Consider the following 26,710-nt stretch of genomic DNA (forward strand, 5'->3'; position numbering starts at 1 on the left):
TCTCTTACCTGTGTTGCTATCTCCACTCTCCATAGATGGTTTACCGGTTTCTGATGGATTGTTCATTCTTGAGTCTGAAATAAATTAGAGGAGATTTTTTAAAACTTGGGGATGTGGTTAGATAGGCAAAAATTGTGGCAAACAAAAAGGTTAAGAATACTGACTAACGTTACAGCCATAAAGTTCAAGGAGAGATGGTGTCAAAACTAAAACATTGCAAACTATAATAAAATTTCATCTGAAAGAAATTTAAGATTTCCTTAACTCTGAAATGATCCACAAATAAATCATCTTTTAAAGAAATATAAGATTCTTCCAACAGAGATAACAGAAATCTAACCTGAAAAATTATGAGAGTATAATATGAAAAAGAGGAAAATGATTTATAATATGAAGCATAAAGTATATTACAGAAACAAAATTGGGGTGGGAGGGGGAGAAGTATACCTCACAAAGTAAAATATGTTATTCCCAAATAGTTTCTTTTTTCATAAGTAAAGATATTCATTAATTATAACCTAATAAGCTACTGGTAATCTTGATAACAGACTGGACAATAACTCAACAGAATAAAAAGAAAACATGTCTAAGAAAAATAACTCCATATTTACTCTCCATGCCCCCCAAAACAAACTAAACATGCATCAAAGTGAAAATATACCAAATTCACACAATTATACAAGAAGCGGACTACAAGGCATAACAGCTACAGCTAATAATTACAAAATTAAGTCACAGTCATACTCACTTAAAAATGATACTGCTTTGATATCCTAAATGGACACTTTCACAGTAATAAGTTTTCATCAAGCAATATTAATTATCTTAGAAGATATGCAAGAGGGAAAACAAGAACAAGTGCACTTTATTCCTACCTCTAAACTATACTTTTATATATCATTCTATTTCTCTTGTGAGCTGAAACTTAGCATATTTATAATCAAATAAGTTTACTATCAAGCAAGTTCTAACTTTTCTGCCTATCAGGTTAAGAGCCATTTAACTATCATCATTAGTAGAGAATAATACTTAAACTGTATTTATTCAGATTTTTGACTCAAGAGCCCATTTTGTCATCTGTTTAAATGTTTAACTAGAAAATCAAAATAATCGTTAGTAGTCCCAATCACGTTGCCCTTAGTTATTTTATCCACAGGCATAACTGGTAAGAATCAAGAATCCTCCCATAAATTTCATTTCCAATCTGGAAGCTGTGCAATGGCTTTTCTAAAACAGTTTTTGAAACCAATGCTTGCCTTAGGGCTTAAGCAGTTCTAACATATCTTTGTTTTGTTCTTCACATGTTCAGAGTTCAAATTTGTTAAGTCTGCAGTCATAAATGAAGGCAGTTCTCTAACTTCCTTCCCAGACCCATCCAGAAAAATGTAAATATCATCTGAAAGCATACCAAGTTTTGAAAGCAACAGGTGTACAACTTAGTAAATATCAGCTTTCTGAATGACTTAACCAAAATCTTATGAACGTCAACAAAAGTCACAATAAATCTAATAGAATATACTAATAAAGCATACATGCTGCTCAATGCTTCCTTTATAATATATTTTAAAACAAAATGGGAAAAAATGAACTAGCTTACATTCATCAGAAGGGTAACAATTTTTTCCCACAAACCATAAAAACAAAGCTGTAGGCACAGTTCTTAACAAGTCATGGTCTTGTATAATTCATATCTTGGTTTCCACATGTATAAATTAAAAATTATCTCACAGATATTCTATGTGAATCTTCTATGCATTTTCTATTAAACTCTAAAGAGTTTAATACACATACACAAAAATAAATAAAACCAAATTCTGACTAACTATACAACTATGAATGTTGTACACTGGAATGAAGTGGAAAAATGTTTAAATGATATTAACTGTGAACTGAAAATAACAGAATTTCTAATTCTAAAATATAATGCCAAAAATATTCAAAAAGGCACTGTCCTTTCTTGAGTTCCCAACTTAGTAGACATAAAAGAGTAAATACAAGTAAGTCTGATTTATGTTTGAAGCTTTTTTTTCTCTCTAGGCACACTAAACTGACTCTGTGAGTCCAAAACACAATCTACTGGTTGCTCTTGGACTCAATTCTTGACATCAGTTTGTTATTTTAGTCATTCACCCTTTTTCATAGTGGTTCTATCAATGCTGTGTAAGTATTACTACTATCTTGGGTTTAGACCATGCCTTCTGCCTAAAAATTCAAACATTTTCAGATCTCTTATTTTATTATGAGCAACTGCAATGGTGTTAGGGACAGCCTCCATTTTTCAAGTGGGAAAAATTACATACAGGAAAAAAAAATAATCCAGGGTTCATAACATCACTTGGAGATGTGACCAGAGTAACCCAAAGAGGTTTCAACAGTTCTTCATATAAACAGAAAAAACTCAGCCCAAAATACGGTCACTATAGTCACAGTACATCTAAAAACCAAAGTGCTTCAGTCTATTTTAAACCTTAATCAAAGACAGTTTATATATTCAAGCCAGACATTTCTCTCCCCAAATCTTATTGTTCTTTAGGAAAAAACTACAAACACACTTTCCAGCACTTAAAAATTGTTTCCTGAAGAACAGAGTTGATTTTTAAAAATAAAAAAGGCTAGTATTAATCAAAATTTGAAAACAGTTAACAGTTTCTAAAATCTGGAAATTGATCAGCAGTCCTACTGCAGTTAACCATTCCCACTACCTTCTGCATTAGGATTTATGGGAACAACTATGTACTACGGCTCCATCTTATTTTTCACCAGGCGGTTTTGGTTTTTAGATAAGATATTCATATTCAGTATGCAAAACATTTTTACTAATATGTACATATTATGGAGGTACACTTTATATCTTGTTTCAGATTTAGACTGTTGTTTTAGAACAATATGAAATGCTCTCAACAGAAATTCCCAAAAAGCAAAAATGTCCTCCATTCAAGTAGAACTCTAAATCCACACTATTTACTGAAAATCTCCTCTGAACCAGAAGAGCTAGTGGTAGGGAGGAACTTACTGTAAATTCAAGCAGGCTTATGCTTTGCAAATGCTCTCCTCCTTCCCAGCTCAGTCCGCTTCTCCCCCCTCCCACAAGTTGGTTGCATATGCGATTAAGTATTGATGCATAGTCAACCCTACACACACTATTTCCATATTAAAGCTTATAAGAAAGAACTGTGCTGGCACCCACCTAGGACACAGTCACTGCAGTCCAGCATCGCTGTGAAATCTTCGAGAAGTTCAGACAGTCCAAAGCAAGGAAGAAACAGGTAGCGGTTTGGTGTGGGAGAAAGAAGGTACTACTATTTCTAAATCTACACTATATTCTTTAGAGAACAAGGGTGGGAGGTGGAAAGTGGATTAGGGGGAGAAGCAAAATACAACTTCAGTTACACCATAGCAATCTTCAACTGAATAAGGAAACTTCAGTTGCTCAGAGTAGTTTTAGTCTCTCTTACCAGCTAGGACTGACATTGTCAAGGCAACTGAAGCATGAAAAGTTCCCCTTTTTGTAATAAAATAGAAACAAAGATTGCAGCTGGCAGTTTCCATAATGAAGCTTAATCAGTATGCGCGTGATTAGGGCCTTATGCAAATCTCTCCTCGTTAGCACAGCAGCCAGCACTTTGAAGTCCACGAACAATTCATTTACAGAATACACTGAAAGCACCCCCTGCATAATTTAAATCATTGCATAAATATTTATCAGTCTATTTGCATATTAATTGGCAGTGCATGAAGGGAAAAATTATCTCCTGAGTGCCAGCATAATAATTAGGAGGATAAAATGAGATTTCTTCCAATGGTCTGGCTTCTTGGACCTAACTTAAGATAGTACTGAGGGAGAGGGGAGGGACAGGAGACAGTGTTCTGTTAAAATGCCACTGAAATGACACGTACAAATTAGAAACAACTCTACAGACTTAAGCACCTTTAATCTTATTCCTGCTGGCAACAATGACTTCAGTAATAAGAGGATTTGCAAAAAGCTTTCGACACAATCCAAATAATCCCAAGGAAACAATTAGCAAGGTAGAAGCAGAACACAGGGCTGTCAAGATGGTGCTAGCCTGCTGATAGAGAATTTTCCAAATATTAACATACACTGTCAGGGGAAAGTCCTACTTTAAAACAAGGAACCAACAAATATATGGAAGCAATGCAGCATCTATAAAATTATCTTCATGAGTATGAAAACTCATTAGCTACAATTTCTTTTATACTATCAAATTAATCAAATAGATTAATGAATGCCACCTATCACAAAATATCCTTCCTCCATCAAAATCAATCTAAAGTGTATGACAATTTGTTATTTACAATATCTATCATCAAAAAATGTGTCATTAAATTGTGGAATTACTTAGTGTTTTCCAGTAAATTTCACTTAATGGATATGAATCTATAAACTTAAAATACTTACAAAAAATATATTTATTCAATTTAAAATGAATTTACAAGGTAAAACATCAATCCCAAATTTTTTAGGCATTACCTTATGACAACATTTTAATGTAATCATTAGACAGTTTGAGAGATTTCTAAAAACCCATGAGATAGGCATTACTACTCCTTTTTAAAAATAAGGAAACTGAGGGACAGCTTTAGAGCTGAAGTATTTTACCTAATGTTACACGAATAATTTGGAGTCAGGATTTAAAACCAGATTTTGCTGACATTAAAACTTGAGCACCTGGCCACTATAATACCTAGGTACAAATTATACATTTAGGGAACTGGTAGACACAGAGGGCCTGAATCAAGCAGCAGACTAAAACAGTTTATTTTCAGCATAGTAAGGAAACCAATAATTGGTGACAATGACTTTGTGTTTAAAAGTCAAGTGTGTGTGGGCACACAGAAGAGTGCACTAGGTTTGAGAGTTCTTAACGGTTATTATTTCATTAATAATTGCTTTTATTCAGAACTCATCTTCAAGCATGCCAAGTGTCTGATTCTTAAAAGTATGTATATACCTTTCCCTAACATTAAGGGTGAAATGAAACAATATGCATATGAGAAAATGAAATATAAGATTTCTCTAAGGGATATTCAAAAGATTTCCCTGCAAGTCAACAACTTTGTTAGGAACAGAACCAAAAAGCTCTCTTACCTTTTAGATCAGCACTCTATTTATATTGCTAGTTTTTCTGTTTTATAGAACCACAAAATCTGTAAGAGAGGGAGTTTGGGGGAGAAATTTAACACTGGCATGTAGTACCTGTGAGACTTTCCCTCTTTGAACCTTCCTTTCCTCATCTGTAAAATACTATCTTTTTCACGAGGCTGCTGTGAGGATAAATGTCCCTGTGCTTCTCAGACTAGACCCTGCACTGGAGCAGGAGGTGGCTGTGCCAGAGAAGACATGAAGACATGGGACAAACATGGTGTATCTTCTAAGATCATCGATTCTATTCAATAATAATTCATAATACTTTGTATTAAAACAATCAAGAATATATTATGGAACAGAAAATGAAACAAATGAATTTTTAAGGTAGAATGTATTGGACTATACAGCTTCTACTTGGCAGGAAAATATGAGAAGTAGCGATGAATGTGATTGGAATTTGGTGGATGTCAGTCAATAAATGTTTTTTTCCTTCTTCTGCCTTCATAAAATTTGACATTTACTGCCTGCATTTATCACAGAACCTCTCTGAACCTCACAATCTACCTTTTTCTACTGTATGCGGTAAATACCACTCAACTATATTTCTGATGCCAACTAGGTCTTTCATCCATCAGCCAAGGATGACTTATAGCTACAGAGAGACAATCACGGGCAACTACGGAGTGTTTACCAGAAGGTACCTGCAGGGCAGTATAACAACCCTCCTCTCCCTCAGGTCAAGAGAGTTCCACAGGGTCTTTCTGCACAGCAGGCCTATACCTCACCAACTCATATAAGTGAAGTCGCTCAGTCGTGTCCAACTCTTTGTGACCCCATGGCCTGTAACCTGCACCAGGCTCCTCTGTCCACGGGATTCTCCAGGCAAGAATACTGGAGTGGGTTGCCATTTCCTTCTCCAGGGGATCTTCTTGACCCAGGGATCGAAGCCAGGTCTCCCACATTGCAGACAGATGCTTTACCCTCTGAGCCACCAGGGAAGCCTCCAACTCACATAGGCTACTATGAAATGTGAGACCTCCTTCCCCTTACTCCACAACTCACCATCTTCACCCCAGGATGAGGGAGAGAGAGGCAGCATGAGACGCAACTATCCAGGATGACATGAAGCCTCACCTTACCCAGGCTACTGACTCTGTCACAGTGGTAAGGGTGAAGAAAACTCTCTCTCTGTCACTCTTGATCTAGGTACTTTGTGCATTCTAGACGGAAGGCTTAAATATTGGAAGGTTGTTCAGGCCTTTCATAGATGGATCGGGGGAGGGATGGCCACCATTTCTCCATTAGAGTCCCCTATCCATGGAATACTTAGATATGAAAGAGGGGAACAGACAGAGAGCTTTTTCCACAAAGTCTCAAATGTTCCTGGTGGCTCAGCTGGTAAAGAATCCGTCTGCAGTGCGGGAGACCTAGGTTCGATCCCTAGGTTGGGAAGATCCCCTGGAGAACGGAAAGGCTACCCACTCCACTATTCTGGCCTGGAGAAGTCCATGGACTGTATAGTCCATGGGGTCACAAAGAGTCGGACACGACTGAGCTACTTCCACTTCAAATGTTCACTTGGTCCTCTGTCTGAAATAGCACATTAAGGCTTAACCTAAAAAGAATATCCTTTTTAAAAAGAAGAACCATTTCTGGGAGGTTTGTGGGATTGCTATTCACACTTCAGCATGAATTAAATCAATATAAATTGCTTTCTTTTTAAGACCTAGTTTGGCTTCCCTGGTGGCTCAGTCAGTAAAGAATCTGCCTGCAATGAAGGAGACCTGGTTTGATTCTTGAGTTGAGAAGATTCCCCTGGAGAAGGAAATGGCAACCCACTCCAGTATTCATGCCTGGGAAATCCCATGGACAAAGGAGCCTGGCAGGCTGCAGTTCATGGTATCCCAAAGAGTCGGATACAACTTCTTGATCAAACCACCACCAAGACATAGTTTAGGAGTTGATTAGTAAGGTAACAATTGTTTCCACTGGAAGAGGTCAATAAATACTCTTTTTTAAAATAAATACTTTTATTAAGTATAGTTGATTTATAGTGATTCAGATGTACAGAAAAGTGATTCAGAGACATATTTTCAGATTCTTTTCCATTGAGTTCAGTTCAGTTCAGTCTCTCAGTTGTGTCTGACTCTTTGTGACCCCATGAACCACAGCACACCAGGCCTCCCTGTCCATCAACAACTCCCGGAGTCCATCCAAACCCATGTCCATTGTGTCAGTGATGCCATCCAACCATCCTATCCTCTGTCATCCCCTTCTCCTGCCCTCAATCTTTCCCAGCATCAGGGTCTTTCAAATGAGTCAGCTCTCCACATCAGGTGGCCAAAGTATTGGAGTTTCAGCTTCAACATCAGTCCCTCCAATGAACACCCAAGACTGATCTTCTTTAGGGTGGACTGGATGGATCTCCTTGCAGTCCAAGGGACTTTCAACAGTCTTCTCCAACACCACAGTTCAAAAGCAGCAATTCTTCGGTGCTCAGCTTTCTTCACAGTCCAACTCTCACATCCATACATGACTACTGGAAAAACCCTAGCCTTGACTAGATGGACCTTTGTTGGCAAAGTAATGTCTCTGCTTTTGAATATGCTGTCTAGGCTGGTCATAACTTTTCTTCCAAGGAGCAAGTGTCTTTTAATTTCATGGTTGCAGTCACCATCTGCAGTGATTTTGGAGCTCCCCAAAATAAAGTCAGGCAGTTTCCACTGTTTCCCCATCTATTTGCCATGAAGTGAGGGGACCAGATGCCATGATCTTAGTTTTCTGAATGTTGAGCTTTAAGATGACTTTTTCACTCTCCTCTTTCACTTTCATCAAGAGGCTCTTTAGTTCTTCTTCACTTTCTGCCATAAGGGTGGTGTCATCTGCATATCTGAGGTTATTGATATTTCTCCCGGCAATCTTGATTCCAGCTTGTGCTTCCTCCAGCCCAGCATTTCTCATGGTGTACTCTGCATAGAAGTTAAATAAGTAGGGTGACAATATACAGCCTTGACGTACTTCTTTTCCTATTTGGAACCAGTCTGTTGTTCCATGGCCAGTTTTAACTGTTGCTTCCTGACCTGCATACAGGTTTCTCAAGAGGCTGGTCAGGTGGTCTGGTATTCCCATCTCTTTCAGAATTGTCCACAGTTTATTGTGATCCACACAATCAAAGGCTTTGGCATAGTCAATAAAGCAGAAATAGATGTTTTTCTGGAACTCTCTTGCTTTTTCAAGGATCCAGTGGATGTTGGCAATGTGATCTCTGGTTCCTCTGCCTTTTCAAAGACCAGCTTGAACATCTGGAAGTTCATGGTTCACGTATTGCTGAAGCCTGACTTGGAGAATTTTAAGCATTACTTTACTAGCGTGTGAGATGAGTGCAATTGTGTGATAGTTTGAGCATTCTTTGGCATTACCTTTCCTAGGGATTAGAATGAAAACTGACCTTTTCCAGTCCTGTGGCCACTGCTGAGTTTTCCAAATTTGCTGACGTATTAAGTGCAGCACTTTCACAGCATCATCTTTTAGGGTTTGAAACAGCTCAAAGATGGAGAAGCTCTACACAGTCATCAAAAACAAGACCGGGAGCAGACTGTGGCTCAGATCATGAACATGAAGTCTTTTCCACTAAAGGCTATTAAAAGATATTGAATATAGTTCCCTGTATTATATAGTAGGTCCCTGTTGTAATCTGCTTTATATAGTAGTAGTGTGTATATGTTAACCCCAAATTTCCAATTTATCTCTTCCTTACCATCTCCCTTAGTAACCATAAGTTTGTTTTCTATGTCTGTGAGTCTATTTCTGTTTTGTAAATAAGTTCATCTATAGAATTTCAGTTTCCACATATACGTGATATCATGTTTGTCTTTCTCTGACGTATTTTACTTAAATATGATAATATCTAGGCCCATCCATGCTGCTACAAATGGCGTTATTTCACTCTTCTATGGCTGAGTAATATTCCATTGTGTGTGTGTGTGTGTGTGTGTGTGTGTGTGTATATATGTCACATCTTATCTATTCATCTGTCTTGGCTTCTTAGGTTGCTTCCATGTCCTGGCTACTGTAAACAGTGCTGATACGAATACTGAGGTGCATGTATCTTTTTGAGTTAAAGTTTTCAGATATATGCCCAGGAATGGGATTGCAGGATCATATGGTAACCCTATTTTTAGTTTTTAAAGGAATCGTCCTACTTTTCTTCATAGTGGCTGCACCAATTTACATTCCTACCAACAGTGTAGGAGGGTTCCTTTTTCTCCCCATCCTCTCCAGCATTTATTATTTGTGGATTATTAACAGTAGCCATTTTGACTGGCATATGTGAATGATGCCTCCTAAGGTTGCAGGACAGGGATTTGAGTACACACACCAAAAAAGAAAAAAATACAATAAACCCCCAAACCCCAAATGGAATGTCTACCATTTACTAAAAATTTAGATGACCAAATACCAAAGAGTATTTATTTTTAGTAATTACCTTTTATCAAATCTTTACAAAGCATTCAACTTGGGTTTTCACAGGAAACTTAAGTTTTTCCAGAAACCTAACTTTTTCCTTGATTTATTTAATAATTATTTAAATTGTCTAATTAAATAAGAAGATGAAACCAGTATGAAAAGGCCTGACAGCACAAACCAGTACATGAACCCCGATACCCAACCGCCTCCCGCACCAGCAGCAGATATGCACAGGCACACTAAGGAGCAAGCACTCAGCAGGCTGAGGGCGTCATCAGGATGCTTCAAGCAGGGATTCTGAGGGCCTCAGTTAAACAGATCTGTCATAGGTGGTGGTTTGTTAAGAAGCTGCCACACCAGAAAGCAGCCAGTATTTAAGAGGCTCACGCTCTGGTCTCTTCCTTAACCTGTGCTACCTTCTACAACCACGCCACAGCTCATTCACTGCTCAATCCAAAACTCTGGCATTCTTCGGTAAACACAGCATCATTACAAAACCCAACCCTGAACTGCTTAGTCATAAAAGCTTAAATCTTTTACCATTACACTAAACTTTTCTATTTTACCATCCTGGTTTTTATTTCTATAACTGTCTTTTGTTTTAAACAGTTTTGCAGTCATTTATCTCATGTAAAAACACGTTCAATAAGTATTTACTAAGTGCTGTCAGACACGAGAATAGGAATTGGGACTACAATGCTGAGTCACAGAATACTTACAATTCCACAGTAGACAAAATATTAAACAATCATCTAAATACAGAATATGGCTCGGTGGTAAAGAATCTACCTACCAATCTCTGATCCAGGAAGATCCCCTGAAGAAAGAAATGGCAACCCACTCCAGTATTCTTGCCTAGTCAGACGCTTAGCAATTGAACAGCAGAAACAGCAGTAAATACATAACTATAAGTGTGAAAATCCCATAGAGGAAAAGAACAGGTAACAACACAGATCTGTAATTTATTTTGACATCCTTGGCTAATCTTAGAGTTCTCCAACCTTAAGAATAGGAATGTGACTTTTTCTCTGATTACATTTCTTAAATCCATGAAAAACAGACTTTGTTTAAAACCACGTGCTACTTTGGTTATTCCTATCCATCCTTTGAACTAGGCTTCCCAGGTGGCTCTTGATGAAGGTGAAAGAGGAGAGTGAAAAGGCTGGGTTAAAATTCCACATTCAAAAAACAAAGATCATGGCATCTGGTCTCATTACTTCATGGCAAATAGATGAGGAAACAATGGAAATAGTGAGAGACTTTATTTTGGGGCTCTAAAATCACTGCAGATGGTGACTGCTGCCATGAAATTAAAAGACGCTTGTTTCTTAGAAGAAAAGCTAAGACAGACCTAGATAGAGTATTAAAAAGCAGAGACATCACTTTGCCAACAAAGGTCTGTCTAGTCAAAGCTATGGTTTTTCCAGTGGTCATGTATGGATGTGAGAGTTGGATAATAAAGAAGGCTAAGTGCTGAAGAATTGATGTTTTCGAACTGTGGTGTTGGAGAAGACTCTTGAAAGTCCCTTGGACAGCAAGGAGATTAAACCAGTCAATCCTAAAGGAAATCAACTCTGAGTATTCACTGGAAGGACTGATACAGAAGCTGAAGCTCCAATACTTTGGCCACCTGATGCGAAGAGCTGACTCACTCATGCATTTTGCATACAAGTTAAATAAGCAGGGTGACAATATACAGCCTTGACGTGCTTCTTTGTTATTTTGCTCTATACCAATTTTACTGTCACACGTGTAGATTCATGCAATCACCACTGCAATCAAAATACAGGACCATTTCGTCACAAAGAATTTCCCCGCTGCCACCCACTATGGCTAAGTTAAATATGAAAGTTAAATAAGCAGGATGACAATATACAGCCTTGTTGTGCTCCTTTCCAAATTTTTAACCAGTCCGTTCCATGTCCAGCTCTGACTGCTGCCTCTTTACCTGCATAAAAGCTTCTCAGGAGACAGGTAAGGAGGTCTGGTATTCCCATCTCTGAGCAATTTTTGTTGTGATCCATATAGTTTATTGTGACCCCCAGTCCCGTCTGTCTTGGGTGGCTCTGCATAGCATGGCCCATAGCTTCACTGAGTTATGTAACCCCTTCATCACAACAATGTGAAGGGTGATCTATGAAGTGAAAAAAGTGGAAGTGAAGTCGCTCAGTCGTGTTCGACTTTTTGCGACCCCATGGACCATAACCTACCAGGCTCCTCTGTCCATGGGATTTTCCAGGCAAGAGTACTAGAGTGGGTTGCCATTTCCTTCTCCAGGGGATCTTCCCGACCCAGCAATCAAACCCGGGTCTCCCACATTGCAGGCAGAGGCTTTACCGTCTGAGCCACAAGGGAAGCCCATGAAGGGCGTATCTGAAGGGAATATGCTTATTTGCCTTCATACCACCTTCAGTGACATGTCCATTGTTTTCCTAGATTTTTTCTAAAAATGCAAAAATCTGTTGCTTTGTTTCTTTTGGCCATTTCCCACAACTTGTGGGATCTTAGTTCCCCGACCAGGGATTGAACGGGGACTCTTGGCAATGACAGCATGGAGATCTCACCATCGACCAGGGAATTTCCTCCAAATCTCTTTTTTTCTAATGGATTTGTTTTTCTCTGGTTCAGTTCTGAGAATTCTTTATACATTGTAGATAACAATCCTTTATCAGGCATGTGCTTTGCCACTATTCTTCCTCACTGTGGAGTCTGACTTTCCATCCATTTAACAGAGCTTTGCACACAGAAAAACTTTTTAATTTTGATAAAGTCCAGGTTATCAATTTTTTTCTTTTACGGACTGTGTTTTGGTGTCATAATTAAGCATTTTTTACTGAGGTCTATGTCTTAAAAATTTTGTTTTTAATCCTAGTGTGAGGTTTAGGGTAAAAGTTTTTTTCCCCCTCATTTGTTGAAAAGACACTTCCTTCACTGTTTTTGTACTTTAGTCACAAATTCACTGGCTGTTCTTGTATAGATATTTCTGAGTTTTCTATTTTGTTCCACTAATCAATGTGTCAATGTCCCTAATACTGAGCCTTGATTCTTATAAAAACTCTTGAAATTAAAGATGGATTCTTCACATTTTCTTCTTTTCAAAATTTTATTAACTTTTCTAATTCTTTTGCATTTCTGTATTAATTTTAGGATAACAATACCTATTAAAAATCTTAACAGAGTTAATGGATACACACTACTAAGTAAAATAGATAAGTACAAGGACCTACTGAGTAGCACAAGGAATTATACTATTTTATAATGAACTATAAAGGAAAAGAGGGCTTCCCAAGTGGCTCTGTGGTAAAGAACCCTTCTGTCAAGCAGAAGTCATGGGTGTGATCCCTGGGTCAGGAAGATGCACTGGATAAAGGAATGGCTACCCACTCCATTATTCTTGCCTGCAGAATCCCATGGGCAGAGGTCGCAAACAGTTGGACAAGACAAAGTGACTGAGTAGCACAGCAGCAATGGAAAAGAATCTGATCTCATATATCACTTTGCTGTATATCAGAAGCTAACAACATTGTAAATCAACCATACTTCAACAAAAAAGCAAAAACAAAAAAAAAAAATCTTAAAGGAATTTTAATAGGAATTACATTAAACCTGTTTATCAATTGGGGAAGAATTCATCTTTCCTATGTTGAATCTTCTAATCCATGAACACAGCACATCTCTCCATTTCCCTTAACTTCTCCCATTAGTATTTTTAAGTTTTCAGCAAAGAAGTCCTGAATATGTCCTGCTGGATTTTAAATTAAAAATTCTTTTTGGATAGGGCTGCTAGAAACAAATTCTATTTGTTTTCCTCCATCTAAGAATATCTTGATTTCTTCCTTCATTCCTGAAGGATATTTTTCCTGAATATAGAATTTTTGAGCTCTTTCTGTACTTTAAAAATATTTTGCAAATGCCTCATAGTCTCCATGGTTTCCGATGATTAATCCACTGTTATTGGAACTGTTTCTCCCCATACATACGCTGCCACTTCTCTCCTTGTATTTTCAAGATTTTTCCTGTCTTTAATTTTACGTAAGTTTTATTATGATGTGTCTTGCACATTTCTTTGGGTCTATCTTGTTTGGAATTTGCTCAGTTTCTTGGAGGTGCAGGTTTATGTCTTCTGCCAAGTATGGCAAGTTTGTGTCCATTATTTCTTTAATTACTTCTCAACCCTGCATTCTTTCCACTCTTCTCCTTCTCTTGCTGGAGTCTTTTTTGGTCACAATCCTACAGGTACCTAAAGCTCTGTTCATTTATTTGTTCTAGTAATGTCTACTGTCTTATCTTCAGGATCCCTTTGTCCCCTCCATTCTACTATAAGCCTACCCAGTGAGTTTTTTCTTTCAGTTATTATGGGTTTCAATGCTAAAATGTCCATTTAGCTCTTTATATTCACTGTTTCTTTATTGAGGTTTTCTGTTTTTTCACTGAGCCTTGATTTTTTACTTCTTTTACTGTTTTGGTGAAGAAATTACTAGTGGAAATGCTTTAAAAAATTATGGCAATATGTAAAAAAGAAATAGAAGCCAGCTTGAAATGTCTCCCATTGATCAACTTTTGGACAATTTGGACAAAGTGAAAAACAATGATGAATTATAACCATTACTCACAGAAAGTCATGAGTCCATGCTTATATAAAAATAAATGAAGAGAGAGAAGAATAAGTTCTTCCTTACAGCAGAATGTCAGGAAAAGCAACATTTGGGAACCATTATATTAGGTTGATACAAAAGCAGTCGCGGTTTAGGGCTGTGAATTTTAAATCATTAAAACTTGGCTCAAACACATCTTTATTAACAAAATAGGAACCATTTCAATCGACACATTTTTGCCAATGAGAAATAAGTTTGTTTACTCCTGTAGCATAAAAACCCTTTCTTCAGAATTCATGAACTCTTGGCAAGCATTTTCTGTCTCCTACTGGTTGTGGAAGTGTTCTGCCTGCAAAAAGTTGTCGAGATGCTTGAAGAAGCTGAGGTTGGTTGGTGAGAGGGCAGGTGGGGCAAAATTTCATAGTCCAATTTGTTCAACTTTTGAAGTGTTGCTGGTGCAATGTGTGGTTGGATGCTGTCATGGAGAAGAACTGGGCCCATTCTGCTGACCAATGCTGGCTGGAGGCCTTGCAGTTTTTGGTGCATCTCACCAATTTGCTGAGCCTACTTCTCAGATGTAATGGTTTCGCCAGGATTCAGAAAGATCACACTGGCCGAAAGACGACTAAACAGTGACCGTGACCTTTTTTTGGTACAAGTTTGGTTTGGGGAAGTGCTTTGTAGCTTTTCTCGGCCCAACCACTGAGCTGGTCGTCACCAATTTGGTATAAGATCCACTTTTCGTCACACATCACAATCCAATTGAGAAATGGTTCGCTGTTGTTGCATAAAATAAGAGAAGACACTTCAAAATGACAAGTTTCAAAAATTTTCAGTCAGCTCATGAGATATCCACGTATCAAACTTTTTCACCTTTCCAATTTGCTTGAAATACCAAATGACTGTAAAATGGTTGACATGGAATCTTCAGCAGTTTCTGGAGTCATAAGAGGATCAGCTTCGACGACTGCTCTCAGCTGTCCTTTGTCCACTTTTGATGCCCGGCCACTATGCTCCTTATCTTCAAGCCTCTTGTCTCCTTTGCAAAACTTCTTGAAGAACCACTGCACTGTATGTTTGTTAGCAGTTCTTGAGCCAAATGCATTGTTGATGTTGCAAGTTGTCTCTATTGCTTTATGACCCATTTTGAACTCAAATTAAAAAATCACTCAAATTTGCCTTTTGTCTAACATCATTTCTATAGTCTAAAATAAATATAAAATAAACAGCAAGTAATAAGTTATAGGAGTAAAAAAACAAAGCAGGAAATGTGCATTAAAATAATGTATAACATAATCTCATTTACTTAAGAATGCATTCCAATATGAAATGGCAAAGTTCAACAATGTAACACCAAAATTACTTTTGCACCAACCTAATAGTAGTAAATTCAGTCAAGAAACAACCAATGCTAAATATAGTGGGTGAAAATTTGATGACAAAAATTTATAGTTTGCACACAAAATATAAGACTTCCCAGGTAGCGCTGGTGGTAAGGAACCTTCCCGTCAATGCAAGAGACTTAAGAGACAGGTTGGATCACTGCGTTTGGAAGACCCCCTGCAGGAGGGCATGGCAACCCACTCCAGTATTCTTGCCTGGAGAATCCCATGGATGAGGACCTGGTGGGCTACAGTCCATGAGGCTGCAAAGAGCCCACAAAATATGTATTAATTACAAAGGGAAGAAGTGTACCTTACAGTAAAGAAGCTTGGTAAACACCACCTTTAATTGAGTGATCAAAGTGAGTATCACTAGTCAGGAGACAAATCAAACCTCTAGCCCTCTAAAAAATGAGAACACTTCACCACTGTGAGATTCCAGCCATAGACACCTAAACCTGAATCTAACCATGAGAAGGCAATGGCACCCCACTCCAGTACTCTTGCCTGGAAAATCCCGTGGACGGAGGAGCCTGGTAGGCTGCAGTCAATGGGGTCGCTAGGAGTTGGACACGACTGAGCAACTTCACTTTCACTTTCATGCATTGAAGAAGGAAATGGCAACCCACTCTAGTGTTCTTGCCTGGAGAATCCCAGGGACGGGGGAGCCTGGTGGGCTGCCATCTCTGGGGTCGCACAGAGTCGGACACGACTGAAGCGACTTAGCAGCAACAGCAGCAACCATGAGGAACTATCAGACAAGCTCTAATTCAAACACATTCCACAAAACATATTCTTCCAAAGTGTCACAGTGCTGAGAAATCAAGGAAAGACTAAGGAACTACTCCAGATGGAAGAACACTAAAGAGACATGACAACTAAATGCAAAGCACGATCTTGGATTGAATTCTTTTGCTATGAAGAGGATATCTAAGAGAACTAAAAAAATTTGAATATGGTCTACGGATTAGTTGGTAGCAATGAATTATTGTGAATTTCCTGAGTTTTATGTTTGTATCAAAGCTATGCAGCAGAATGTCCTTATCTGCAGCAATTATATATACTGAAGTATCTGGGAGTGACAGAGCATCAAGTCAGCAGCTTATTCTCCAAAGGTTCAGGGAAAAAGTTATCTGTACTATTTTTCAACATTTCTGTAGTCTAAAATCATTTTACAGGAAAAAGGAAGATATAGCAAAGATTTGGGAGGGAGGGGAGGAAGAGATCAACAAACTATTGAACACTGTTTTATTACCCTAGTGGATTCTTGTTCTCTCCAATCTTCAGAAATCTCTGATCACAAGATACATATTAACACAGATTAAACTATAATTCTTCCAGAGCATGAAACCTACAGATAATCTAGTATCAGAGTGCACTTGAAATAAATTAAACAGTATTCTGATGGGCATCTCAAAATATGGTGGAGGAGTTGACATTTTAAAGCTTTACATTGAATTAATGGTAGTTCAGATTTAAACTCAGATCTAAGCACTGAGTATTGGACAACTTTCCATAGCTTGTGTCGTATCACTTACTTATATCCAAAGAAAGAAAAAGAATTTGAAATCCAGTACAACCAAAAATGCTATTAAATATTTTAGAAACTGGACTGCAAGGAGATCCAACCAGTCCATTCTGAAGGAGATCAGTCCTGGGATTTCTTTGGAAGGAATGATGCTAAAGCTGAAAACTCCAGTACTTTGGGCACCTCATGCGAAGAGTTGACTCATTGGAAAAGACTCTGATGATGGGAGGGATTGGGGACAAGAGGAGAAGGGGACGACAGAGGATGAGATGGTGGATGGCATCACTGACTCGATGGACGTGAGTCTGAGTGAACTCTGGGAGTTGCTGATGGACAGGGAGGCCTGGCGTGCTGCGATTCATGGGGTCGCAAAGAGTTGGACACGACTGAGTGACTGATCTGATCTGACAACCAAAAATGCTATTAAATATTTTAGAAACTCAGTTAATTTTAAATAAAATCTACCCAGGCATAAGAAAATATTATAAAGTGAATTTTACTTTATTAAAATTGAAGTATAGTTGAATTTTCAAAGTGGTATTATAGATATATTTCATATTCTTTTAAAATTACTTTCAGTGGTTGTACAATGCACTATGTCCAACTTTTCCTACTTAAGAGACCCTAATCAAATGACTTCATATCCTTTATGGGTTGAATTGTGTCTTCCCCAAAGATGCCAAAGGCCTAATCCCAGGATATGTGAATGTGACCTTATGTGGAAATAGGGTCTTTGGAGATGATCAAGTTAAGATGATGTCATCAGGGTGAGCTCCAGTCCAATACTATTGCTGTCTTCACAAAAGAGGAAAATTTAAATACAGAGAGACACACACAAAGGGAAGACAAGAAGAAGGCATGGAACAGATTCTCGCTCACAACCTTCAGAAGGAACCAACAGTGGCAACACCTTAATCCTGAATTTTTAGCCTCCATGACTATGATAAGATAAATTGCTGTTGTTTGAGGCACCTGATGTATGGTACTTTGTTACAGCATCTATAGGAAACTTAACATTTGAATCTTACACTGTCTCATCTGAAAAATGGGAATAATCATGCTGTCTCCCAAGGCTGTTCTTAAAATTAAAATGAGAATGTTAGTTATTTCGACAATAATCAGGAATTATAAAAATAACAGGATTATTTTAATATTCTAATAAATATTCAATACATACTACTCAAGATTTTTTCTATTTTAACCTTTAATGCTGCTAAGTTGCTTCAGTTGGGTCCTACTCTGTGAGACCCCATAGACAGCACCCCACCAGGCTCTGCCGTCCCTGGGATTCTCCAGGCAAGAACACTGCAGTGGGTTGCCATTTCCATCTCCAACGCATGAAAGTGAAAAGTGAAAGTGAAGTCGTTCAGTCGTGTCCGACTCTTAGCGACCCCATGGACTGCAGCCCACCAGGCTCCACTGTCCATGGGATTTTCCAGGCAAGAGTACTGGAGTGGGGTGCCATTGCCTTCTCCAATCTTTAAATAACATTTCTTAAAAGTATAAATTTTCCCTTTAAAAAGTTTTTTAAAAACCACTTTACTGAGATACGACTGACATACAAAAGGCTGTATATATTTAATGTATACACACTCAGTAAGTTTGGAGATAATATGCATCTGTGAGGCCACCATTAAAGCCATAAACTTATTCACCACCTATAAAAGTTTCCTTTTGTGTCTCCCACCCCACTTTGTTTTTAATTAAAAACGTTTTTGTGGCAAGAGCACGTAACTAAGATCTACCCTCGTGGCAAAATTTAAAGTATATAATAATACACAACTGTTAACTATTGTCTGAGAACTTAAAATTTAATTTCCCAACACATCCCCCGCTGCCCCCCTCCCTGGGCAAAAAAACCCCAAACCCACTAAATGGCTGTCTATACAGCAATCCCAGGTAGCTGTGACTCAGAGAGCTGGAAACAATCAAAGGATTTGGTTGGCCAAAAGTAGATGACAAAAGAAAATAAAAAGTTTAAAAAGCTGACCATCTATACAAAAAAAGAGATATATTTGTAAATACTGCTTCTTGTCTTTGCTCTACTTCCTGTACTATTACAGTTACCCACAGTTTATAAGTGAAAGCATACATGTAGATTCCAGCTTGTGTTTCTTCCAGTCCAGCGTTTCTCATGATGTACTCTGCATATAAGTTAAATAAACAGGGTGACAATATACAGCCTTGACGTACTCCTTTTCCTATTTGGAACCAGTCTGTTGTTCCATGTCCAGTTCTAATTGTTGCTTCCTGACCTGCATACACATTTCTCAAGAGGCAGATCAGGTGGTCTGGTATTCCCATCTCTTTCAGAATTTCCCACAGTTTACTGTGATCCACACAGTCAAAGGCTTTGGCATAGTCAATAAAGCAGAAATAGATGTTTTTCTGGAACTCTCTTGCTTTTTCCATGATCCAGCGGATGTTGGCAATTTGATCTCTGGTTCCTCTGCCTTTTCTAAAACCAGCTTGAACATCTGGAAGTTCACAGTTCACATATTCCTGAAGCCTGGCTTGGAGAATTTTGAGCATTATTTTACTAGCGTGTGAGATGAGTGCAATTGTGTGGTAGTTTGAGCATTCTTTGGCATTACCTTTCTTTGGGACTGGAATGAAAACTGACCTTTTCCAGTCCTGTGGCCACTGCTGAGTTTTCCAAATGTGCTGGCATATTGAGTGCAGCACTTTCACAGCATCATCTTTCAGGATGTGGAATAGCTCAACTGGAATTCCATCACCTCCACTAGCTTTGTTCATAGTGATGCTTTCTAAGGCCCACTTGACTTCACACTCCAGGATGTCTGGCTCTAGGTCAGTGATCACACCATCGTGATTATCTGGGTCGTGAAGATCTTTTCTGTACAGTTCTTCTGTGTATTCTTGCCATCTCTTCTTAATATCTTCTGCTTCTGTTAGGTCCATACCATTTCTGTCCTTTATCGAGCCCATCTTTGCATGAAATTTTCCTTTGGTATCTCTGATTTTCTTGAAGAGATTCCTAGTCTTTCCCATTCTGTTGTTTTCCTCTATTTCTTTGCATTGATCGCTGAGGAAGGCTTTCTTATCTCTTCTTGGTATTCTTTGGAACTCTGCATTCAGATGTTTATATCTTTCCTTTTCTCCTTTGCTTTTCGCTTCTCTTCTTTTCACAGCTATTTGTAAGGCCTCCCCAGACAGCCATTTTGCTTTTTTGCGTTTCTTTTCTATGGGAATGGTCTTGATCCCTGTCTCCTATACAATGTCACGAACCTCAGTCCATAGTTCATCAGGCACTCTATCTATCAGATCTAGGCCCTTAAATCTATTTCTCACTTCCACTGTATAATCATAAGGAATTTGATTTAGGTCATACCTGAATGGTCTAGTGGTTTTCCCTACTTTCTTCAATTGAAGTCTGAATTTGGCAATAAGGAGTTCATGGTCTGAGCCACAGTCAGCTCCTGGTCTTGTTTTTGCTGACTTTATAGAGCTTCTCCATCTTTGGCTGCAAACAATATAATCAATCTGATTTTGGTGTTGACCATCTGGTGATGTCCATGTATAGAGTCTTCTCTTGTGTTGTTGGAAGAGGGTGTTTGTTATGACCAGTGCATTTTCTTGGCAAAACGCTATTAGTCTTTGTCCTGCTTCATTCCGTATTCCAAGGCCAAATTTGCCTATTACTCCAGGTGTTTCATGACTTCCTATTTTTGCATTCCAGTCCCCTATAATGAAAGGGACATCTTTTTTTGGGTGTTAGTTCTAAAAGGTCTTGTAGGTCTTCATAGAACTGTTCAACTTCAGCTACTTCAGCGTTCCTGGTTGGGGCATATGGCAGAAAGTGAAGAGGAACTCAAAAGCCTCTTGATGAAAGTGAAAGTGGAGAGTGAAAAAGTTGGCTTAAAGCTCAACATTCAGAAAACGAAGATCATGGCATCTGGTCCCATCACTTCATGGGAAATAGATGGGGAAACAGTGGAAACAGTGTCAGACTTTATTTTTTGGGGCTCCAAAATCACTGCAGATGGTGACTGCAGCCATGAAATTAAAAGATGCTTACTCCTTGGAAGGAAAGTTATGACCAACCTAGATAGCATATTCAAAAGCAGAGATATTACTTTGCCAAAAAAGGTTCGTCTAGTCAAGGCTATGGTTTTTCCTGTGGTCATGTATGGATGTGAGAGTTGGACTGTGAAGAGGGCTGAGCACCGAAGAATTGATGCTTTTAAACTGTGGTGTGGAGAAGACTCTTGAGAGTCCCTTGGACTGCAAGGAGATCCGACAAGTCCATTCTGAAGGAGATCAGCCCTGGGATTTCTTTGGAAGGAATGATGCTAAAGCTGAAACTCCAGTACTTTGGCCACCTCATGCGAAGAGTTGACTCATGGGAAAAAGACTCTGATGCTGGGAGGGACTGGGGGCAGGAGGAGAAGGGGACGACAGAGGATGAGATGGCTGGATGGCATCACTGACTCGATGGACGTGAGTCTCAGTGAACTCTGGGAGTTGGTTATGGACAGGGAGGCCTGGCGTGCTGCAATTCATGGGGTCGCAAAGAGTTGGACACGACTGAGTGACTGATCTGATCTGATACATGTAGATGTGTCTAGCACATGCCCAACACAGTAGGAAGTTAATAAATGTCAGCTGCCCCAGCCCTACCTCACCTCCTTCCCCTTTACTCAGTGGATGATGAGTAGCTGCAATTAATATTTAGGATAATTACATAACTTTGTAATCTCATCATAATGTCACTGTATCAATAAATTTCTTCCACCTTCACAAGTTCCAGTTAGAACAGAAAGGTACCAATCTAATTTATGTTATTTCTCATTTTGAATAGTAGAGATTAGAATGCACATAAATTACAAATCTATGCCATAAAATCTCCACACTGCCAGGAATAAAACAGTTATGTGTGCCTGTGTGCTCAGTCACTCCATTGTGCTGATTCTTTGTGACCCCATGGACTGCAGCCCGCCAGCCTCCTCTGTCCATGAAATTCTGCAGGCAAGAATACTGGAATGGGTTGCCCTTTCCTGTTCCAGGGGATATTCCCAATCCAGTGACAGAACCCATGTCTCCTGCATTGGCAGGTGAATTCTTTACCACTGAGCCACCTGGGAAGCCCCAGTTACGTGACATGGGCTACCAAAAAAAAGAGTATTTCTTTATATCTCATCGTCTACATTGTGCACCCCACTCTCTCTCGGCCAGGCAGGTTGTGGCAGTAATTTAGTGAAAGATTCCTGAGGACAAGTGAATTTGAAAGGATAAGTCAGATAAGATAAGACAAAGCCTCTCCTAGTTTGAGAAACTCAGGCATTCTAGGTATTTTACTAAAGAAGAAAATATTAAAGTATTTTCTTTAAACTTTTATCATTACAATTTCATTTAGGATAATAAGCTTTTGTTTATTCCAAAGCCAGTCAGACACCTGAAATGTCTTAATTTCTGACTAATACTCTTTGCTATAATATCGGTATTTTTTCATTAATGGTATCAGCTTTATTTTTAGGTTGAGTAATATTCTAATTTGTTTTTTAATTGAAAGATAATTGCTTTACAGAATTTTCTGTTTTCTGTCAAACCTCAACATAAATCAGCCATAGGTATACATATATCCCCTCCCCTGTGAACCTCTCTCCCATCTCCCACCCCATTCCACCCCTCTAGGTTGATACAGAGCCCTGCTTTGAGTTTCCTGAGCCATACAGCAAATTCCCGTTGGCTGTCTATTTTACATATGGTAATGTAAGTTTCCATATAAGTTTCCATACATCTTACCCTCTCCTCCCCTCTCCCCATGTCCATAAGTCTATTCTCTCTGTCTGTTTCTCTACTGCTGCCCTGTAAATAAATTCTTCAGTAACATTATTCTAGATTCCGTATATATGCATTAGAATACGGTACTTATCTTTCTCTTTCTGACTCACTTCACTCTGTATAATAGGTTCTAGGTTCATCTACCTGATTAGAACTGACTCAAATATGTTTGTCTTTATGGCTGAGTAATATTCCACTGTGCATATGTACCAAAACTTCTTTATCATCTGTCGATGGACATCTAGGTGGCTTCCATGCTCTAGCTATTGTAAATAGTGCTGCAATGAACAACGGGATACATGTATCTCTTACAATTTTGGTTTCCTCAGGGTATATGCCTAGGAGTGGGATTGCTGTGTTATACGGTGGTTTTATTCCTAGGTTTTTAAGGAATCTCCATACTGTCTTCCATAATGGCTGTATCAATTTACATTCCCACCAATAGTGCCAGAGCGTTCCCTTTTCTCCACACCCTTTCCAGCATTTATTGTTTGTACACTTTTTGATGGCCATCCTGACCGGTGTGAGGTGATATCTCATTGTAGTTTTGATTTGCATTTCTCTAATAATGAGTGATGTTGAGCATCTTTTCATGTATTTGTTGCTGCTGCTGCTGCTAAGTCGCTTCAGTCGTGTCTGACTCTGTGCAACACCATAGACCGCAGCCCACCAGGCTCCCCCGTCCCTGGGATTCTCCAGGCAAGAATACTGGAGTGGGTTGCCATTTCCTTCTCCAATGCATGAAAGTGAAAAAATAAAGTCAAGCCACTCAGTTGTGTCCAACTCCTAGCGACCCCATGGACTGCAACCCACCAGGCCGCTCCATCCATGGGATTTTCCAGGCAAGAGTACTGGACTGGGTTGCCACTGCCTTCTCCCATGTATTTGTTAGCCATCTGTATATCTTCTTTGGAGAAATGTCTGTTTAGTTCTTTTTCCCACTTTTTGATTGGGTTGTTTGTTTTTCTGGTATTGAGTTGTATGAGCTGCTTGTATATTTTGGAAATTAATCCTTTGTCAGTTGTTTCATTTGCTATTATTTTCTCTCATTCTGAGGGTTGTCTTTTCACTTTGCTTATAGGTTCCTTTGCTGTGCAAAAGCCTTTAGGTTTAATCAGGTCCAACTTGTTTTCTTTTGTTTTTATTTCCATTACTCTAGTAGGTGGGTCATAGAGGACCTTGCTTTGATTTATGTCATCAAATGTTCTGCCTATGTTTTTCTCTAAGTATTTTATAGTTTCTGGTCTTATATTTAGGTCTTTAATCCATTTTGAGTGTATCTTTGTGTATGCTGTTAGGAAGTGTTCTAATTTCATTCTTTTACATGTAATTGTCCACTTTCCCCAGCACCATTTATTGAAGAGGGTGTCTTTGCCTGATTGTATATTCCTGCCTCCTTTATCAAAAATAAGGTACCCATAGGCATATGGGTTTATTTCTGGGCTTTCTATCTTGTTCCATTGGTCTATATTTCTGTTTTTGTGCCAGTACCATACTGTCTTGATGACTGTAGCTTTGTACTACAATTTGAAGTCAGGAAGGTTGATTCCTCCAGCTCCATTCTTTATTCTCAAGACTGCTTTGGCTATTCGGGGTCTTTTCACTTTCCAGAAGAACTGTGAAATTTTTTGTTCTAATTCTGTGAAAAATGCCATTGGTAATTTGATAGGGATCCCATTGAATCTGTAGATTGCATTTGGTAGTATAGTCATTTTCACAATATTGATTCTTCCTACCCAGGAACATGGAATATCTCTCCATCTGTTTATGTCATCTTTGATTTCTTTCATTAGTGTCTTATAATTTTTCTCTGTACAGTTCTTTTGTCTCCTTAGGTAAGTTTACTCCTAAATATTTAATTATTTTTGTTGCAATGGTGAATGGGATTGATTCCTTAATTTGTCTGATTTTTCATTGTTAATATATAGAAATGCAAGAGATTTCTGTGTATTGATTTTGGATCCTGCAACTCTGCTAAATTCACTGATTAGCTCTAGTAATTTTCTGATACTATCTTCAGGGTTTTCTATGAACAGTATCATGTCATCTGCAAACAGTGAGAGCTTACTTCTTCTTTTCCATTCTGGATTCTTTTCATTTCTTTTTCTTCTCTCATTGCTATAGGTAGGACTTTTCAGAACTATGTTGAAGAACAATGGTGAAAGTGGACACCCTTGTCTTGTTTCTGATCTTAGGGGGAATGCTTTCAGTTTTTCACCATTGAGGATAATGTTTGCCATAGGCTTATCATATATGGCCTTTACTATGTTGAGGTAGGTTCCTTTTATGCCCATTTTTTTGAAGAGTTTTAATCACAAATAGTTGCTGAATTTTGTTAAAGGCTTTTCCCGCATCTATTGAGAAGATCATATGGTTTTTATCTTTCAATTTGTTAATATGGTGTATCACATTGATTGATTTGCATATACTGACGAATCCTTGCATCCCTGGAATAAACCCAACTTGATCCTAGTTTATGAGCTTTCTGATGTGTTGCTGCACTCTGTTTGCTAAAATTTTGCTGAGGATTTTTGCATCTCTGTGCATCAGTGATATTGGCCTGTCGTTTTCTTTTTTTGTGTTCTCTTTGTCTGGTTTTGGTATCAGGGTGATGGTGGCCTTGTAGAATGAGTTTGGAAGTGTTCCTTCCTCTGCAATTTTTTGAAAGATTCTTAGGATAGGCATTAGCTCCTCTCTAAATGCTTGACAGAATTCTCCTGTGAAGCCATCTGGTCCTGGGCTCTTGTTTTTTGGGAGATTTTTGATCACAGCTTCAATTTCAGTGCTTGTAATTAGGTTGTCTATAATTTCTATTTCTTCCTGGTTCAGTCTTGGAAGATTGAACTTTTCTAAGAATCTGTCCATTTCTTCCAGATTTTAGATTTTATTGCCATCTAGTTGTTCATAATAGTTTCCTATAAACATGTGTATTTCTGCATTGTCTGTTGTAACCTCTCCTTTTTCATTTCTGGTTTGTTGGTTTGATTCTTCTCTCTTTTGTTCTTGATGAGTCTGGCTAAAGCTCTGTCAGTTTTGTTTACATTTTCAAAGAATCAGCTTTTAGTTTTATTGATCTTTACTATTGTTTCTTTCATTTCTTTTTCATTTATTACTGCTTGGATCATTATGATTTCTTTCCTTCTACTAATTGTGGGTTTTTGTTGTTCTTTTTCCAGTTGTTTTAGATGTAAAGTTAGGTGGTTTATTTGATGTTTTTCTAGCTTCTTGAGGTAGGACTGTATTGCTATAAACTTCCTCTTAGAACTGCTTTTGCTGCATCCCGTAGGTTTTGATTTGTCGTGTTTTCATTGTCATTTGTTTCTAGAAATTTTTTGATTTCCCTTTTGATTTCTTCAGTAACCTGCTGGTTATTTAGAAACGTGTTGCTTAATCTCCATGTGTTTGCGTTTCTAACAGTTTTTTTTTTTTTTTTTTGTAATTCATATCTAGTCTCATAGCATTGTGGTCAGAGAAGTTGCAAGATACAATTTCAATTTTCTTAAATTTACTCGTTTGATTTGTGACTCAGGATGTGGTCTATCCTGAAGAATGTTCCATGTGCACTTGAGAAGAAGGTGTATTCTTCTGCCTTTGGATGGAATGTCCTGAAGGTATCCATGAGATCCATTTCATCTAATGTATCATGTAAGACTTGTGTTTCCTTATTAATTTTCTGTTTTGATGATCTGTCCATTGGCGTGAGTTGGGTGTTAAAGTTTCCTACTACTATTTTGTTACTGTCAATTTCTCCTTTTATGTCTGTTAGTGTTTGTCTTATGTGTTAAGGTGCTCCTATGTTCGGTGCATGGATATTTACAATTGT

General features: G+C 38.3%; 1 protein-coding gene across 8 annotated transcripts in view; it reads right to left on the reverse strand.

The window, feature by feature from the left end:
- POU2F1 (POU class 2 homeobox 1) overlaps positions 1–26,710 on the reverse strand; it is a 212,383-nt gene that overhangs the window by 94,252 nt on the left and 91,421 nt on the right. For 5 of the 8 annotated variants that reach the window (XM_024987873.2, XM_015461140.3, XM_015461135.3 and 2 more), the window contains one exon: positions 9–74. In XM_024987873.2, coding sequence (XP_024843641.2) covers positions 9–74 — 66 coding nt within the window. 8 annotated transcript variants of the gene reach the window in all.

The sequence above is a fragment of the Bos taurus genome, chromosome 3, assembly GCF_002263795.3.
Source record: "Bos taurus isolate L1 Dominette 01449 registration number 42190680 breed Hereford chromosome 3, ARS-UCD2.0, whole genome shotgun sequence".
Taxonomy (NCBI): Eukaryota; Metazoa; Chordata; class Mammalia; order Artiodactyla; family Bovidae; genus Bos; species Bos taurus.